General features: G+C 39.5%; 1 protein-coding gene across 5 annotated transcripts in view; it reads left to right on the forward strand.

Moving 5' to 3' along the window:
• celf4 (CUGBP, Elav-like family member 4) overlaps positions 1-13775 on the forward strand; it is a 115621-nt gene extending 101846 nt beyond the window's left edge. For 2 of the 5 annotated variants that reach the window (XM_058070921.2, XM_058070904.2), the window contains exons 7-14: positions 79-217; positions 662-814; positions 3533-3643; positions 4071-4133; positions 4453-4533; positions 6288-6431; positions 7856-8050; positions 11760-13775. In XM_058070921.2, coding sequence (XP_057926904.2) covers positions 79-217; positions 662-814; positions 3533-3643; positions 4071-4133; positions 4453-4533; positions 6288-6431; positions 7856-7983 — 819 coding nt within the window. In that variant the 3' untranslated portion in view covers positions 7984-8050; positions 11760-13775. The remainder of the gene's footprint in view (positions 1-78; positions 218-661; positions 815-3532; positions 3644-4070; positions 4134-4452; positions 4534-6287; positions 6432-7855; positions 8051-11759) is intronic. The other 3 variants (XM_058070947.2, XM_058070930.2, XM_058070914.2) reach the window with 2 other exon arrangements.
• The last annotated feature ends 3760 nt before the right edge of the window (positions 13776-17535 follow it).

The raw sequence follows: 17535 nt of genomic DNA on the forward strand, positions 1-17535 counted from the left end.
TACGGCTCCATGCTTAGGTCCCATTTAATATGTTAATAGACAACATGATGGTAATTCCAAATGTCCTCCATCCTGTAGGTGCAGCAGCAGGCCGCATTGATGGCATCAGTAGGCCAGGGGGGCTACCTCAGCCCGATGGCCGCCTTTGCAGCCGCCCAGATGCAACACATGGCCACCATCAATGGCCTCCCCGGAGCCCCACTCACGCCCACGTCAGGTAACAGCGGTTGTATAAGTTATATATTGTATATAATTTCATTTATATCAGCTAAAAATGGAGACGCTTTATAAAAAAAAAATGGAACAGCTGCAAAACTTCACAGTGGACTTAAAAGGCGATTTCTACACTTTTTAGAAGATTACTTTGATTTAAAAAAAGAAGGAAAATCCCTTATTAGTCACTATTTGATATCATGAAACACAGTTGATTTTTCTCTACATCTAAGATCCGCATCCTCTTGTATCACACAATGGAGTCGAGTGAGATAAGAAATCAGCCCTGACATTTAATGTCTTCACTGGACCACTGGACCGCCCCCTCTGACATTTGCAAGACTTACTTGGTGGCCAGTCAAAGTAAAACTTTCTATAATGTCCCGAGGGGAAATACAGGAAATTACTCACTGTTACACTCTCTGATTTTACTCCCTCATGGTTGCAGGCGGCAGCACCCCTCCAGGCATCAGCGCCCCCACAGTGACCAGCATCCCTTCCCCCATTAGCGTCAATGGTTTTACTGGCATGCCGCCCCCGCAAGCAAATGGACAGCCCCCTGCAGAGGCTGTCTTCACCAACGGGATACACCATTACCCTGGTAAGTCTGATAAACAACACTCCGTGTATCCATGGGGGCGTACCGGGAAAAACTATATGGAAAATTAAGCACCATGTTACATTCAAGATACTTTCCAGCATCATTCTAGCAGGGGGTGGGGGCCGAAATCCACCATCAGCTGCATGCTGCACTGAAAATATATTTTAGTTCAAGTCTGTTTATTAATAAAAAGAAAGAAAAGCTATTATGCTGTACTTTTTTTTTATTTTAGAATTTTATTTGCCAGCAGTTTGCAGTTCTTTTTTTATAATATTCATTCATTTTCTACCGCTTATCCTCACAAGGGTTGCTGGGGTTGCTGGAGCCTATCCCAGCTGTCTTCGGGCGAGAGGCGAGGTACACCCTGGACTGGTGGACAGCCAATCACAGGGCACATATAGACAAACAACCATTCACACTCACATTCATACCTATGGACAATTTGGAGTGGCCAATTAACCTAGCATGTTTTTGGAATGTGGGAGGAAACCGGAGTACCCGGAGAAAACCCACACATGCATGAGGAGAACATGCACAGAGATGGCGAGGGTGTTTTTTTTTTTATAATATAATTAGTATATTTTTATATATACTATTCATTATTTTTTATAATTAAGATTCAAGATTAAATACTTTTAATGCAGAAAATAATCATCAAACTTAATTATTTGTTATATAATACACACAGAGCAACGAACAACTTCATGCTTTTGTCTCCTTTCTGCGCCGTGAGGCATTCATGCACACTAGTAATTGTGAGCGTTTGGCACAAGTTGTTTTTAATTTTTATTCATGTGCCCCCATGACAATTGGTGTATCCCTAAAGGTAGACATACCCAGTTGTTAAATGGCTTATTTACTCATATTATGTCTACTATATTGGATAATATGAGTGTAAAGTTGACTATAGGGGTGTTATTTCATGACTAGAGGGCTCTAATAATGTTGAAAATGGATTTAAAAGGTAGATTTATCAGTTAAGAATCCTATTCACTTAACCAATTAATCAACTTAAAAGGGATTACTGCATGAACTCTAGTGATATGGAAGGAAAACTTATGGATTCTATGCATGATCCATATGATTATATTTGTTATAGCAGACTTATAATACAAGCACATTTATTAATTTATTGTAACAACGGCAATGTCAAAGCAACAACATATATTTTGCCATAATTTCCAAGCATTTAGGGTGGTGGGCATCTTTCTTTTGTGAGAACAGGAACAACAACCACACACTCAGAGTAACCGGGGGAGGGGGCGGGGGGGTTAAATTATATGCTCTCTATGCATTAGAAACACCATTATGTTGAGCTATGGTGCAGCCTGCTTCCACAAGGGGAAGCGGCAAAGCCAATGTACACACAGAAACTGATATTTTAACTTCAAAGCAGTTGGCGAGTTGGGGTTACATCATATAATTTTCATAACATTCATGCATAATATTTTTAAAAGATTATAAATTATGTTAGAAGCTTTTACATTTTCTAGATTTACACAGAAGTAAGCGCATACTGTAAATTCCAAGAAGGATAATGTGCATGAAGCAGGCAATACATTGTCATCATTACGGTTAAGATTAGAGTATAATATTCTCATAACAACCAGGAACAAAAAGAATATGTTATGAATAATTCAAAGAGCTGTCAATATTGTGCACAGAAGTTTTGATGCAAAATCCTAAAAATGGTGGTTGTTTGTTTAGCAAGAGTCAATTACAAGCTATCATTGCAGTCATAACGAGCTTGTCAACCCACTGGAAGTCCCGGGAGGTCATTATAAAAACACCATAACAGCCTGACTCATGGCGTCATCTTACTGAATTCATCACACACCAACTTAACACACAAAAAGTATGCCTCAGAGATATAAAAATATTTACCATTACGAGTTTAAAATGAAAAGGCCCAACATGTTAGCATTTTCATGTAAGGCATGAATTTGTATTTATTGGGGAGCTGAAATGACGTCGGCCTCCTCTGGCTCCCTCTGGTGGACAGAGGCAGACCAGCCTTGTTTGTTCAATTTATTTGTTCACTTTAATGCCTGGTATAAACTAAAGGTACATTTGTTTTTACAATTATAATAATAACAACAATAACTCATAAGAGTGTAATTTAAGAGCTGTTTTCATAGTTTTCTTGATCATAGAGTTCTTTTAGGTCTTCCATGTTGTCGTGTTCATTGTATTCTTCAGGAAACATACTTGTAGTGGTACCAGACATTAAAATTAACAAGAAATTGAAGGAAAAAGGCAGCGCTGATATTATTTTCCATGACTGTACCACAGTACCTTTTGAGTGTTAGGTTGCTGTGTGATGAGTTTAATTATGTTTTTAAGATGACACCACAAGTCAGACTACAATATGTCATTTTCTGAGGTGGGCTTATATATATATATATATATGTATATATATATATATGGTCTAGATGTAGTGGGTGTAGAGCTGTGTTGTAGACTCAGTCAAAGCAGGCTCACATGTGCTCGTCGAAGGCATGGATGAGAGTTGAAAGTATGAGATGAGAGTATGCATTGTACGAGTTTTAAAATGAAAAAGCCCAACATATTATCATTTTCATAGAAGGCATTGTGTCCGAGCAATGTATTTATTGTGGAGCTGAAATGACGTCAGCCTCCTCTGGCTCCCTGCATTATATGCCGAGCTGTGCTTATCCTTCCCTAGGTTTAATAAAATGTTTCTTTTTGTGTTCGCAGTGTTACAGGAAGTGGTTTTTAGGGAGGAGTCTGAGAAAAATGGCCTGGGTGTAGCTCCAAGGAGTTGTTTTGGGGTTCAGGGTGGCTGCTTCCTCTCTTCTCTATCTGAAGGTAATGAACTTACTGTACCCTTTATCTGCAACTATGCCTTCATACTTGTTAAATCTTGAATAGTCATGGGGGGGGGGGGGGTTATAGTAGCTTTAATAATTTTTTTTTCTTTCCAACTATTTGGTGGGTTTGACTTTGAGGAAACAATTAAGCTTGTGAACACTGAAAGAGGTCAACGCCTCACACACTAAAATCTGACCTCTCTTCCTCTTGCGTCTCTTCCCTCACGTACCATCCACCCACACCCACCCCCCACTTTTATTATATATTACTCTCACCTACCTCTGTGCCCTCTCCTCATCCCCTCCATCTACATTCTTACTCCGTCTCGCTGATTTTGTTACCCTTCCACACACCCACACCTCCATCTATCCATCTTTATCCATGTTACCCTCCGCCTCTTTCTCCGTGTTCTCTTCTGGAACAGCTCAAAGTCCCACTGCAGCTGATCCTCTCCAGCAGGCTTACACGGGAGTCCAGCAGTATGCAGGTGTGTGCACGTGTGTGCACGTGTGTGTGCATATGTGAGTGAGAGGTGGAGAGAGAAAGATAAAGATTTCTCTTTGTTTGCATTTGAATTTTCACCATGTAGAAAAAAGTGTCATGGCTGTACAACATCAATGTATTCTCTATAATGTGTGTGTGTGTGTGTGTGTGTGTGCAACATGTACACTCTATTGTCTGTTATCTGATCCATTGCCTGCCGCGCCGCGGTGTATATCATGTTGTTTATATATGTGGGTCTGTGTGGCACTGTCACGACTGTTATCTGATCCGTTTGTGTGTGTTTGTGTGTGTGCGCGCCTCAGCAGCCTACCCCGCTGCATACGGCCAGATCAGCCAGGCCTTCCCCCACCCTCCAACCATCATCCCACAGCAGCAACGAGAAGGTAACACGCGATATGCAACACTCATCAAACGTCTTCGGATGTGTATATTGTATGTAGAACTTAATGTAACACAGCTTTTTCGAAGACAATTAATAAAAAAAAAACCTTTTCTGTGTTCTTGGGGTGTGAATACATAGGTCAAGATGCGTGTATGCATGTTCATTGTAATAAAAAGAAGGTCTTGGCATTTAAGAAAAATTAAAAAAAAGACTACAAGCCGAGAGCGCATTCAGGACTGTGGCATTGCTGCCCTCTTGTGGAAAACAAACAAAATAACGCAATAGCTTGTAGAAACAAGTACGTTTTTGTTATTTATATTATATAATGCATCATTTGCTAAGCTGCTCTGACAGTACAAAGTCAGATATTGAGCAGAGAACTTTCATTCAAGTGTTATCCGACAAAGTATGCATTTAAATAATAGTGATCAATGCAAACATAATAGCTTTAAAAAGTCATAACAAACTTACCAAAAGAATCAAGAATATATCAATTTTACCAAAATCACCTGAGCTAAATGACACACCTCCATGTTTCTATGTAAATGTTACCAAATTTATCTACTGCTTGAAGTTTTGCTTCTGTTTAATTTCATTCATTCATTCAGCTGTCTTCTGGTGAGAGGTGGGGTACACCCTGGACTGGTGGCCAGCCAATCACAGGGCACATATAGACAAACAACCATTCACACTCACATTCATACCTATGGACAATTTGGAGTGACCAATTAACCTAGCATGTTTTTGGAATGTGGGAGGAAACCGGAGTACCTGGAGAAAACCCACGCATGCACGGGGAGAACATGCAAACTCCACACAGAGATGGCCGAGGGAGGACTCTGATTAATCTGTGATTAATCACTCCGCCACTCACTCCGCCACTCTTAATTAGGAAGTTCATTTAAGTTTGCTGTAAAATACACAGCAAATAATTTAAACTTAACTTACGCAGTGTCTTTGAACGCAACCCCTCATTGCTCATAACACAGTTTAGAGTGTGATTCCAATGTTATGCTAATAATAAAGTGACTATTCATGGTGATTAATAATGATGAATTAATTTTAAAACTCTGATTAATCTGTGATTATTTTTTTCTTAGCACTCACTCCACCACTCTTAATTAGGAAGTACATTGAAGTTTGCTGTAAAATACACAGCAAATAATTTAAACTTACGCAGTGTCTTTGAACGCAACCCCCCATTGCTCATAACACAGTTTAAAGTGTGATTCTGTTATGCTAATAATAAAGAGATTATTCATGGTGATTAATACTGATGAATTAATTTTAAACCTCTGATTAATCTGTGATTAATTTTTTCTTAGCACTCACTCCGCCACTCTTAATTAGGAAGTACATGTAAGTTTGCTGTAAAATACACAGCAAATAATTTAAACTTACGCAGTGTCTTTGAACGCAACCCCTCATTGCTCATAACACAGTTTAAAGTGTAATTCGAATGTTATTATAAAATGTTATTATAAAATAAAGAGACTATTCATGGTGATTAATAATGATTAATTAATTTAAAAACTCTGATTAATCTATGATTAATTTTTTATGTAATTTATTTATTTCTGCCATTTTAGCCAAAGTCAAATTCTTTGTTTGTAAAGCTGAATTTCTAGGCACTCAAACGACGTCGATGAAAATGTTGTGCATTTTCTGTGTGTTCTCTCTGACTTCCCATGTCCCGACTCTCACCGTTTGTCTCCCCGCTCCTCTCTGTCTCTGTCTCTCTGTCTCCATGTGCAGGACCAGAGGGTTGCAACCTGTTCATCTACCACCTCCCTCAGGAGTTTGGGGATGGAGAACTGATGCAGATGTTCCTGCCATTCGGTAATGTCATCTCCTCCAAAGTGTTTGTGGATCGGGCGACAAACCAAAGTAAATGCTTTGGTGGGTAAAAATTAACAGAACCAGAAGATTATTGATTATTTATTCTGATTATTCTTTTTTTACTAATCATCTTCTTTACTGCAGCCCCTTGCTAACCTCCCGGCACCTCCCTGTTTCAAACCAAATGCACCTAAGAGAGATTTGAAGTAGAGTTGTGCAAATGATATTTGTTTACAACATGCTGGCTATCTCGTAATGATATAAGTAATGATGAAGAATGATTTTGACACAAAATTGGATAGTGATGAGTACATCAGTTGGCTCCTGGATGAATATCCATCCTAACTAGCACCTGTATATAATTTAATACACAAACTGTATAAAAAAAACACACAACAGAGCATGTTTTTTAATTGTGGTAGTGGTTTACCACATCTCAGTATGAGGCATTTTTACCGATACACATGTTTCATTTCAAACCTGAATTGTGCATATTTATTGATGCATCTCTTGGAGCTCCAGTGTGTACCTAATAATGTGCCCAGTCACTGTATTCCAAATTTGAGATACACATTTTTAATTTGCAACTCGAATGTAGCACAACTTGTGTCGATATTTTGCTTTTAAACCCCATCAGTCAGCTCATATTGTGATTTTTGGTTGCATGCTACTCTCCTGTTATTGTGATCCTGTTGTTGTTGTTATTTATAAAAAAAAAAGTATTGTAATATGATCTTGTGTTGCTTATAAATATTGAAGTATGTGGAAATGTTGATATGAAATATGCACAAATATTCAATGAACCTCACAAGTAAGGATGGTTCGATACCACTTTTTCATGTCTGATGTATAACGATACAATCTTCTTTTCTACTACAAAAGTGATAGGTTTGGGTCCATTTACTCCTAGTATAGATTCATTCATTTTCTACTGTTTTTCCTGTAGCCTATCCCAGCCAATCACAAGGCACATATAGACAAACAACCATTCACACTCACATTCATACCTATAGACAATTTGGAGTCGTCAATTAACCTAGCGTGTTTTTTGGAATGTGGGAGGAAACCGGAGTACCCGGAGAAAACCCACGCATGCACGGGGAGAACATGCAAACTCCACACAGAGAGGGTGGAATTGAACCCTGGTCTCCTAGCTGTGAGTTCTGCGCGCTAACCTCCTAGTATAGATATTTCATGTAATATAATATATTATAGGCAGCTTTTTATTGAAACTTGAAACACACATAATAGCATTTTTGATTGGAATAAAGAGAAATTTTCCATAATTGTAAATGTTTTTGCCGCTACCGCTACTGTTCTTTTTTGCTCCCACACAGTTAAGGAACACAACATGTCCGCAATACAGTAAATTTGGCCAGTGTGGTATCGAACCATCCCTACTCACAAGTCATGTTTTGTAAGCCGTCATCCTCAAACCAGTATTGAACCGTGCCTCTTTTTTTTTTTTTTTACCCCTCCCTCAGGCTTTGTGAGCTTCGACAACCCGGGCAGTGCTCAAGCTGCCATCCAGTCAATGAACGGCTTCCAGATCGGCATGAAAAGACTCAAGGTGCAGCTGAAGAGGCCAAAGGATGCAAACCGCCCCTACTAGCCCCGGCCCCAGCCAGCTGCTGCCATCCATGGCGGCCGGGGTAGCTGTCGCACACAGGGGAAGACAGGTCAGACCCTGAACTCACCGGGGGAAACATTTGCGGTCACGCTAGTTTGATGGGTGATTAACTGAGAGTCGACGCACATCGTATTGACGGATGATCCCCGCCTGATGTGGTTTCACTAACCTTTTTCGAAATGTCATAAACATTTGCAGATGACTAATAAAAAGCAGATCATCTGCAAATTGCTAGTAAAGAACAGTGATGTAGCATCGCTGAGAGTTCAAGCGGCCATTTGTAAATGTTAATTTCGCTATCGTCGTTTGGACTGATGAGCGTGTAAAGCTTTACAATAGTCCCCTGATAAGCTACATCTGCTAGCGACTGTAGGAGTTACAGATAGCGCTTTATACTGTACACCATATGGGCAAAAGTACTGGGACACATTCTTGGTGATACACTGGTGATACATGGAAATATCCACATGTTTATGCCGGCCAAGCTAATGATGCTAAATACCTCGTAACATCGAATTTTACGAATTCACTCTATCACTGCAAATTTCATGCATTATTCCCTAAATTAAGCATTTTCAAGCACCAAAATGACTTTACAGGCGTTCAAATGTTGCATTCAAGGACATCGACACCGGGTGTCATTTTTGGTTAAACACAACCACTAGACTTGATCGCCCAAACAACAGACATTTATTGCAGGTTTGAATATCAGGTTTACAATAGGCACAATAATAAACTTGTGGCCAGATGAAACTCACCTCTGACCCCCAACATCACTTCCTGTCACGCTACCTTCCAGGGGACACATTTGTGCAAACACACACAAGCACGAGTCTTATTTACTGTTATTGTCTACTATATTGGGTGATACAGGGAGTAAAGTTTACTATAGGGGTGTTAGTTCATGTCCAGAGAGCTCTAATAATGATTTTAAAAAAACATATGTAGAAAGTTCATAACACACATGAGCATGAGTCTTATTTACTCTTATTATGTCTACTATATTGGGTAATACGGGAGTAAAGTTTACTTTAGGGGTGTTAGTTCATGTCCAGAGAGCTCTAATAATGATTTTAAAAAACATATGTAGAAAGTTCATAACACACGAGCATGAGTCTTATTTACTCTTATTATGTCTACTATATTGGGTAATACGGGAGTAAAGTTTACTTTAGGGGTGTTAGTTCGTGTCCAGAGAGCTCTAATAATGATTAAAAAAAACATGTAGAAAGTTTATAACACACACAAGCCTGAGTCTTTTTTTACTCTTATGTGTACTATATTGGGTAATACGGGGAGTAAACTTTACTATAGGGGTGTTAGTTTGTGTGCAAAGAGCTCTAATAATGATTTTAAAAAACATGTATCAAGTTTATAACAACACACACGAGCGTGAGTCTTATTTACTCTTATTATGTCTACTATATTGGGTAATAGGGGGAGTAAAGTTTACTATAGGGGTGTTAGTCCGTGTTCAGAGAGCTCTAATAATGATTTTAAAAAACATGTGTAGAAAGTTTATAACACACACAAGCATGAGTCTTTTTTACTCTTATTATGTCTACTATAATGGGTAATACGGGGAGTAAAGTTTACTATAGGGGTGTTAGTTCATGTCCAGAGAGCTCTATTAATGATTAAAAAAAAACATATGTAAAAACATATGTATCGGGTCTGTAACCAAATAAACATTATACATGAGGCATTACAGTATTGTACCCCGTCCTGTTTTATATGAATGGACAAAAGGGAGTCCAACTCCTTTTTTCTCTACTTAATTCTCTCTGTCGGTGTACTGGCTAATTGTCCCAATACTTTTGTCCCGATGAAGTACAAAATGAAGGACAAAAACACGCCATTTCAAGGCTTCACCCTTCACATGCTGTGTGAACTCGTCATTCTTATGTAAACAAGCAATTTTTATGGAATTTGCTCCAACGAGACTGCAGTGAGTGAACCTGTGTGTTACACTGTAGGTAACAGATAATTGGTAAATGGTTCAGCGTGTTGCAGAGAGAAGGAATTGCCTCCCAAGGAAAAGGCATTTATTACCCCTAAGGCGAGTAATTGTGCCGTTCCTCTTTGTCTCCTCCCTTCATCTGCGTGATGGAGAGTTCGGGCTGTGTCGTTCATTCAGTGCTGATGACTTAATTCAAGGGCAACTTATCACCCACTCACAAACGAAGTGAACCATACAAAGAATGTGTGCTAAGACAAAGCACTGCAGAGGAAAAAAAAAAAAACAGGGCAAACGCATACAAATGTGCCTCCAAATATGTGGCGCCATTCCTTCTCATACACAGAAATATTCCAAACAAGGTGACAGTTTATTATGCTGTGGCATTTCAGCAAATACACAAGCCTTTTGTGATTGACTGTGAGTATGCCCAAATAGTCCAAAAACACGACAAAGACACTGTGATTCCAAAAAAGAAACATAATATAAATTGGAAAATGCACTTCTGCTACTTTGCGGACATTTTTTCTGGCATAAAACTGCACCAAACATGTTCCATTCAATTGTGGAGTTGCATCATCAACTGTTTGTGCCTCTCGCTCAAAAAAAAAATGTACAAGACACATAAATACGTAGTATTTAAGTATTTATTTTTTATTATAAATTACTATTCTCCTTTCAGACCACAATAGGTGAATTTCTGCAAAGTAGGCTTCCTTTTTCATAAATTAGAGCATAGAAAACCGACCTTTACGACTTTCTAAATACAGGTTTTAACTTTAGAGCCCACCACACGTGATATAGCACCCCTATAGTGTCCTTTACACTAATAAAACCCAATATAGTAGCTATAATAAGAGCCAATTTAAGACATAACTAAGAGTCATGTTCAAGTGTGTTACTATAAATGGTTTCGTAGGGGAGGCAGACAGGAAGTTGAGTTTCCGATTTGCGTGGTATGAGTAACAAATTTGTTTATTAGGGATTATTGTGCCTGCTGTGAAATTATTTAAAACCGGTCTGGATCAAGTCTGATTCTTGTGTGTCTCACTGAACATTACAGTAACATTACTGACACCTAGTGACCAGTGTGGAACACTACATTTCATCAACATCTTTGTGTTCCTTACCTAAGCACTTTTTTTTTTCGTAAACACAGACTCCTTCAACACCCTCGTCAGTGCATGGCGCAGTGCTTAAAAGGCGGATAGAGTTGTTCATTGTTCCGTGTGCGTTTTTTGAATCAATAAACCACACACACATACACACAATAAAAATGATGAAATGAGTCAGTCCCAGTCAGTAATCAATCTATAGTGTCCCATCTCTAAAAGAACCACTACTCATTCTTCATAGAAGATGCTTTGTTTTGGCACTGAACTAATTTGTTAGGTGCAACAATGTAAATTGTTGTGTGAATGTGAGTGTGAAGGACTGTGTGGTACCCTGTAAATAAATGAATGAATAACTTTTTATTGTGGGCTGCACGGTGGTGGAGTGGTTAACGTGCAGGCCACACAGCTAGGAGACCCGAGTTCGATTCCACCCGCGGCCATCTCTGTGTGGAGTTTGCATGTTGTCGACTCCAAATTGTCCATAGGTGTGAATGGTTGTTTGTCTATATGTGCCCTGTGATTGGCTGGCGACCAGTCCAGGGTGTACCCCGCCTCTCGTCCTAAGACAGCTGGGATAGGCTCCAGCACCCCCCACAACCCTCGTGAGGATAAGCGGTAGAAAATGAATGAAAAAATGAACTTTCTATTGTATTTGATTCAGTGTTTTTCTGTCTTTTGTTTCCCAGGTTTTATAGAGCTGAATCATATGTTGACTATTTGCTACCCGCTACAGAACGCAAACTCAACATCTGAAACGCTGAGGCTGCTTCAGAAGGAGAGGACATCGAGAGCGAGAGAGAGAGAAAGAGAGCAATCAGTCATGGAAAATTCCTTTTGGATGTACGAAAAAAAACAACAACTTTGGAACTCAGTGAGAATTTCTACCACCTTGGTTTGCCCTTGGACCTTTTCTTCTGCACATGTAAACACACCTCCTTCCTCCCAGAACCCTGCTTGAATGACAGCTACTCTACCTTTTTCTGGACCACAAAAAACTTTTGACTTCAGCAATGAAGGGAGGGAGAGGTAAAAAAACAAAAACAAAAAAAAAAAACATGTCACCAATTTTCAATGACCAACCCCACTGAACTTTTAAAGGGAACATGGATGTCAAAAGTCCAACAAGAACATAAGAAACTTTTTAAAAACCGAATAGAGGATTCCCCAAGGAGATGTTTTCTGTAAAATGTTTTATGTTTGGGGCCAGTTGACTTTGAAGAGACTTGAAACAATTCCAGAAGGAGGGACCTTTAAGTAAGGGAATGTGATATTATCAGGACACAAATTGGCTTCGATTTGGGATGGCCGTCTTTAGCTTCGGAGTGCCTGTCCGTTTCCAGGGGATACTGTTGCCAAGGAGAACCATAGCAACGGTCTCCAGGGAGTCTTACCTGTCATTCCTTAGTTGTTTTAGGGACCAAAAGACCAAACGTTTTTATTGCTGAGGACTTGTAGCGCTAATATACTTGGACCACTCCATCTCTTTCCGTCAGCGTTAAATGACTCAACAAGAGTTGGACTAAAAAGAAGTGTACATTTCCAGTATATGTATTCATACACACATATACACATCCGTGTGTATATACATATACATATATATATTGCCAACACGCTTTTGGAATACAGGCAAAACTATTTCGGATGACCAAAATGGGGTCTCTCGCTTTGTTCGTTTACAATTACTCCAAATATTTATTTTTTGGTTTCTCTTCTCATTTTGTCTTGGGAGGGATGGAGAGTGCATGGGAGGGGCTGCTCCGCATCACAGCCTTATCTTTTTTAACTTAACATCCTAACCTCATAGATAAGAGTAACATCGGGAAACGTTTGAAGTATATGAACTTGTTTATATTTGCAGTACATATATATGTATAACAAGCATTCAAGAAAATGTATTCATATATACAGCATATATGGATAAGCAGATATTAATCACAAGCAAAATATATGTACTTATACACACATATTGGATATATGTGTGTTTGTATATACGTACAACAGCTAGCTGCATTCCCCCCCCCCACCTTTGGTAGATTTTAGCTGGAGTTTGAAACATTTGCTCTGCTTGGGATGAATGGCAAAAACCGGCAGCTCCCAAAAACTGCAGGCATTCCTATCTCTGATGACCTATATGCTGACACACAGTAATACAGTATTGCTAGAAGATATACATATATGTGTGACAATGCACATTATGGTGTAAATATTGTCTGAAAAATGCAAAAAGCCACATCTCAGTAGCAGGCTTCAAGAAAAAAAAAATCAGGCTCAAGTATTTTAGAGGAAAAGGACAATTATCTTCGACTCTATTCCAGACATATCTTTTATGCTTTTGAAACGCACGCGCATCCACACACACACACACATACACACATACAAGTTCTCTTTGAAACTTGAAATACGTCTCACAACCCTTGCTCTCTTCTGCATACAGTAAAGTGCATGTAGCGTCCGGGCTGTCACCATGTCAAGGTGTGCCTTGTCACCTGCGGAATCTGCCATCAAACACTGTGCTCTCCCCACAAAAATATTAAAAAAAATAAAAAAAAATTAAAAACACACACACACCTCTGCAAGCAGCCAGCGCACTATTATGATGTCAAAACTCCAAGCAGACTCATATCCGTTCTCAGCATGCATGTCTACAGGAACAAACTAAACACTGTCTATCCATTAAACGTCTTTTCGGGGGGGGGGGGGGGGGGGGGGGGTGAAGCAACATCTCATCACATCATGAACCTTCAATTAAATGGTTAAAAATGGGCATTAGCACACCTGCAAGCACAGCTACGAACTATCAAAGCTGCAGGCAAGGCACCTGTGATCAAGTCGACATTAAAAATAACACGAAATTGTCGAAGTCGGCAATAAAGGGCAAAGAAAGCTGTTCTGCTACTGACTCGTATTTAGTGACCATTCTTGGCATGAAGCATACGCGGCCTACATTCTGATGTAATTAGATATATTTTTAAAAAAAACTATAAAGTGGAGCAATAAGTATGAAAAAAGAACATGTATCAGTCATAGTCACCGAGACAGGATTTATATGACTTTCCGGTCTAAATAGAGTACATATAATAAAAGGTCACCAGAGTTATTGGCCATGCTGGAGATTACTCATTGAATATTTATACTTATTTATGTGAATTTTTATAGGGCTATATGACACTTGGGACGACCAGTTTCCTGTCGGGTGTTACTAGTTTTCCTATAAATTCTTCATTATTCCACATCCAACCTTTTTAGCTTATTGAATAATTTAGCTCCTAACAATCACACAGGCAAAAAAAAAATTTTGTTAGACTGATAATAAATGGGGCGGCACGGTGGACGAGTGGTTAGCATGCAGACCTCACAGCTAGGAGACCAGGGTTCAATTCCACCCTCGGTGGATCTCTGTGTGGAGTTTGCATGTTCTCCCCCGGTTTTCTCCGGGTACTCCGGTTTCCTCCCACATTCCAAAAACATGCTAGGTTAATTGGCGACTCCAAATTGTCCATAGGTATGACTGTGAGTGTGAATGGTTGTTTGTCTATATGTGCCCTGTGATTGGCTGGCCACCAGTCCAGGGTGTACCCCGCCTCTCGCCCGAAGACAGCTGGGATAGGCTCCAGCACCCCCCGCGACCCTCATGAGGAAAAAGCGGTAGAAAATGAATTAATGATAATAAATGGGGTGGCATGGCGGACCTCACAGCTAGGAGACCAGGGTTCAATTCCACCCTCGGTGGATCTCTGTGTGGAGTTTGCATGTTCTCCCCGTGCATGCGTGGGTTTTCTCCAGGTACTCCGGTTTCCTCCCACATTCCAAAAACATGCTAGGTTAATTGACGACTCCAAATTGTCCATAGGTATGAATGTGAGTGTGGGATAGGCTCCAGCACCCCCGCGACCCTCGTGAGGAAAAAGCGGTAGAAAATGAATGAATGAATGATAATAAATGTCCCGAGCATGGCAAAAGCAACGACCGATGCCCAAGCTGCCTTTGAGCAAGCAGCAGTAACAGCTTAAGCTACAGTAAATCAACTAAATATGTCCTGAGCCCGCTTTGACTGCACTGCAAAAATTTAAAAGAAAAGAGCGCGTTGACGTGGAGTCGTTCCATCCACAGCACATCATATTCATTCGACCGCAAGTTTACATACATGAGGTATCAGACAAAAAAAAAAAAAGTCTCAAAAACGACACCGGACAAAGCAGAAGTTTGAATATAAATATATATATATAGAAATGTAAACATAAACCGATGAATATACTGTAAATTCTTTTTGTTTTTGCTCCGTTTTCCTCTGTACATAGGTTTGCATATTTTATAGGACTTTTACTTCTATCTACAAGGACTGGATAAAGTACTTTAAATACTCAAAAAATATATATATATGAAGGAAAACATGATATTGCTCATTTAAAAACCAGGTACAAAAAAGTCGCTAGGATACAGTGCAAAATGTAGGACCTGACCAAGGCATTTATCCAGAAAACAGTCAGGGAGAGCATTGACCTCAGTTAGAGCTTAGACACACGTTGACCTATTTTATAAAAGAAATATACTTTCATGGCTTTTTGTTCATTTGTCTATTTATTTATAAGTCATGTCTGAGATGATATGCATGCTTTCATGGCATTATTTTTCTATGAGTTGGTACGTGACCAAATAGTTTTTATATATGACACGCATGGGCCGCCTGGGTTGTGGTCCATAAACAGATGATCATTGTTCCTGTCTTCAGGACCATGCCTTCAGCACTTCTTAGAAGACGGACAAAAAAAAAAAAACCAGCTCCTATTGACCAAGTGATGTCAAAAAAAAAAAAAAAAAATTGTAATCTTTTATTTGCATTGTTTATTTATTTATTTGTCCAAGTGTTTATTTATTTATTTGTGCGGTTTGATCCAAGATCTGAGCTCTATTATTGCCATGGAGAGGGGTCTTGCATAAAAGTGCCACTTTGTATCACCATCACTTTACCTCTTTAATGTTGGAAAATCTCCAAAACAACTACGACGGAATAGTCTACTTCCTGTTTGAGAGCAATGCAGTCGGCTACTGTGTTTCTAAGCCTTATGTACATTTCTGTTTATAACTTATTGAAGCCGCTTTGTCGGTTTTTAAAGGGGAACTATGATGATTGCATTATTATACTTATGCAGTATAATGTATATAGTGCTAATGCTCATATCAAATCTGGCTTCCACCTGCTCAGAGTAGATACGTAGAGCCAGAAATAATCATACTTGGTCCCTTTGGAAAATGTAAATTGATTCTTGTGGGTTTGATGCAAAAAAATAATAATAATAATACCCTAGTTTAGCGCCCCTGTTTTAACTGTACAATCAAACATATGTGAACAACTTTTGCCTTGGAGTCACAGTGAGCTTCTGCAGCGTAAAGTGCTAAATTCGTAATGTTAAAAAAGTGACATAAAACAGAATTCTGGTCCTAAAAAAAAAAAAAAACATTATTCCCCTCCTTCCATGTTCTTGCTTTGTATTGTTTGACAGAGCTCTGATCTTGTTCAACTGAGAGCCAAAGTCAATGAAATCTGTACTTTGCCATTTAAAACTAATCTGAGTTACTGTCATTTTTATGTAAAACCAGACAATTCATTTTTGGAAAAACTCAACAGTCACTGAAACATCTGACATCATGTGTGATAAAAAAGGGATCATGGAAAACTGTATTTCCCAATTTCAGCACACAAGAGAGTGGGGGAAATGAATGTCGCATAATCAAGCTTTGCCAGGTTTCTGAAGAACTAAGCTTCTGATTGGCCAGTGCGCTTTAGGCTCCCGTCCCTGACTTTCAAAACGGCACCATTCTCTTGTTCCCTTGACTCCTTTTTTGTAATTTTGAAATGAATGATGCGTCTCAGCTTAGGCCAATAATAAAGCACAGTCTAGAAGAACGTGTCATGTGTTTGGTGTCTTCAATGTTGAGAACGTGCCGTGCTGGAAATGAGACTCAATCGCAATACTTTTGCTTTTTGCTGCCATGTTTCATGAGCTGAACTTAAAATTGGAACCTTGGACCAGCTCTACACCCTTACGAGGGTGCATGGGAGTTTGTGAACTTGGAAAAGGCGTTCAATGGTGCCCCCATGGGGAGTTCTAGAACTGCATTGTCAGCAGTCAGTCGAGGCCATTCCTGGTGAAAGTTGACCTCCACCAAGGCTGCCCTTTGTCACTGATTCTGTTCATCATTTTGATGGACATGATTTCTAGGTGCAGTCAAGGTGATGACGATGTCCGGTTCCTTTGGATTTAACCTGTGCTATTTGCAGATGATGCGGTCCTGATGGACGCATCAGACTGTGATCAGCGTTTAGTGGGGCGGTTTGCAGTGAAGCTTCTGTAGGATGAGACTGAGGGTGGCTTAGTTCAAGTATCTTGTTCACAAGTCACCAAAGACTATAACCTGAGCTTGACGGGTGAATCGGTACAGCATCTACAGTAATGCAGACAC

This window comes from Doryrhamphus excisus, linkage group LG11 (genome assembly GCF_037039965.1).
Source record: "Doryrhamphus excisus strain RoL-2023G ecotype Guam linkage group LG11, RoL_Dexc_Guam_v1.1, whole genome shotgun sequence".
Classification (NCBI taxonomy): domain Eukaryota; kingdom Metazoa; phylum Chordata; class Actinopteri; order Syngnathiformes; family Syngnathidae; genus Doryrhamphus; species Doryrhamphus excisus.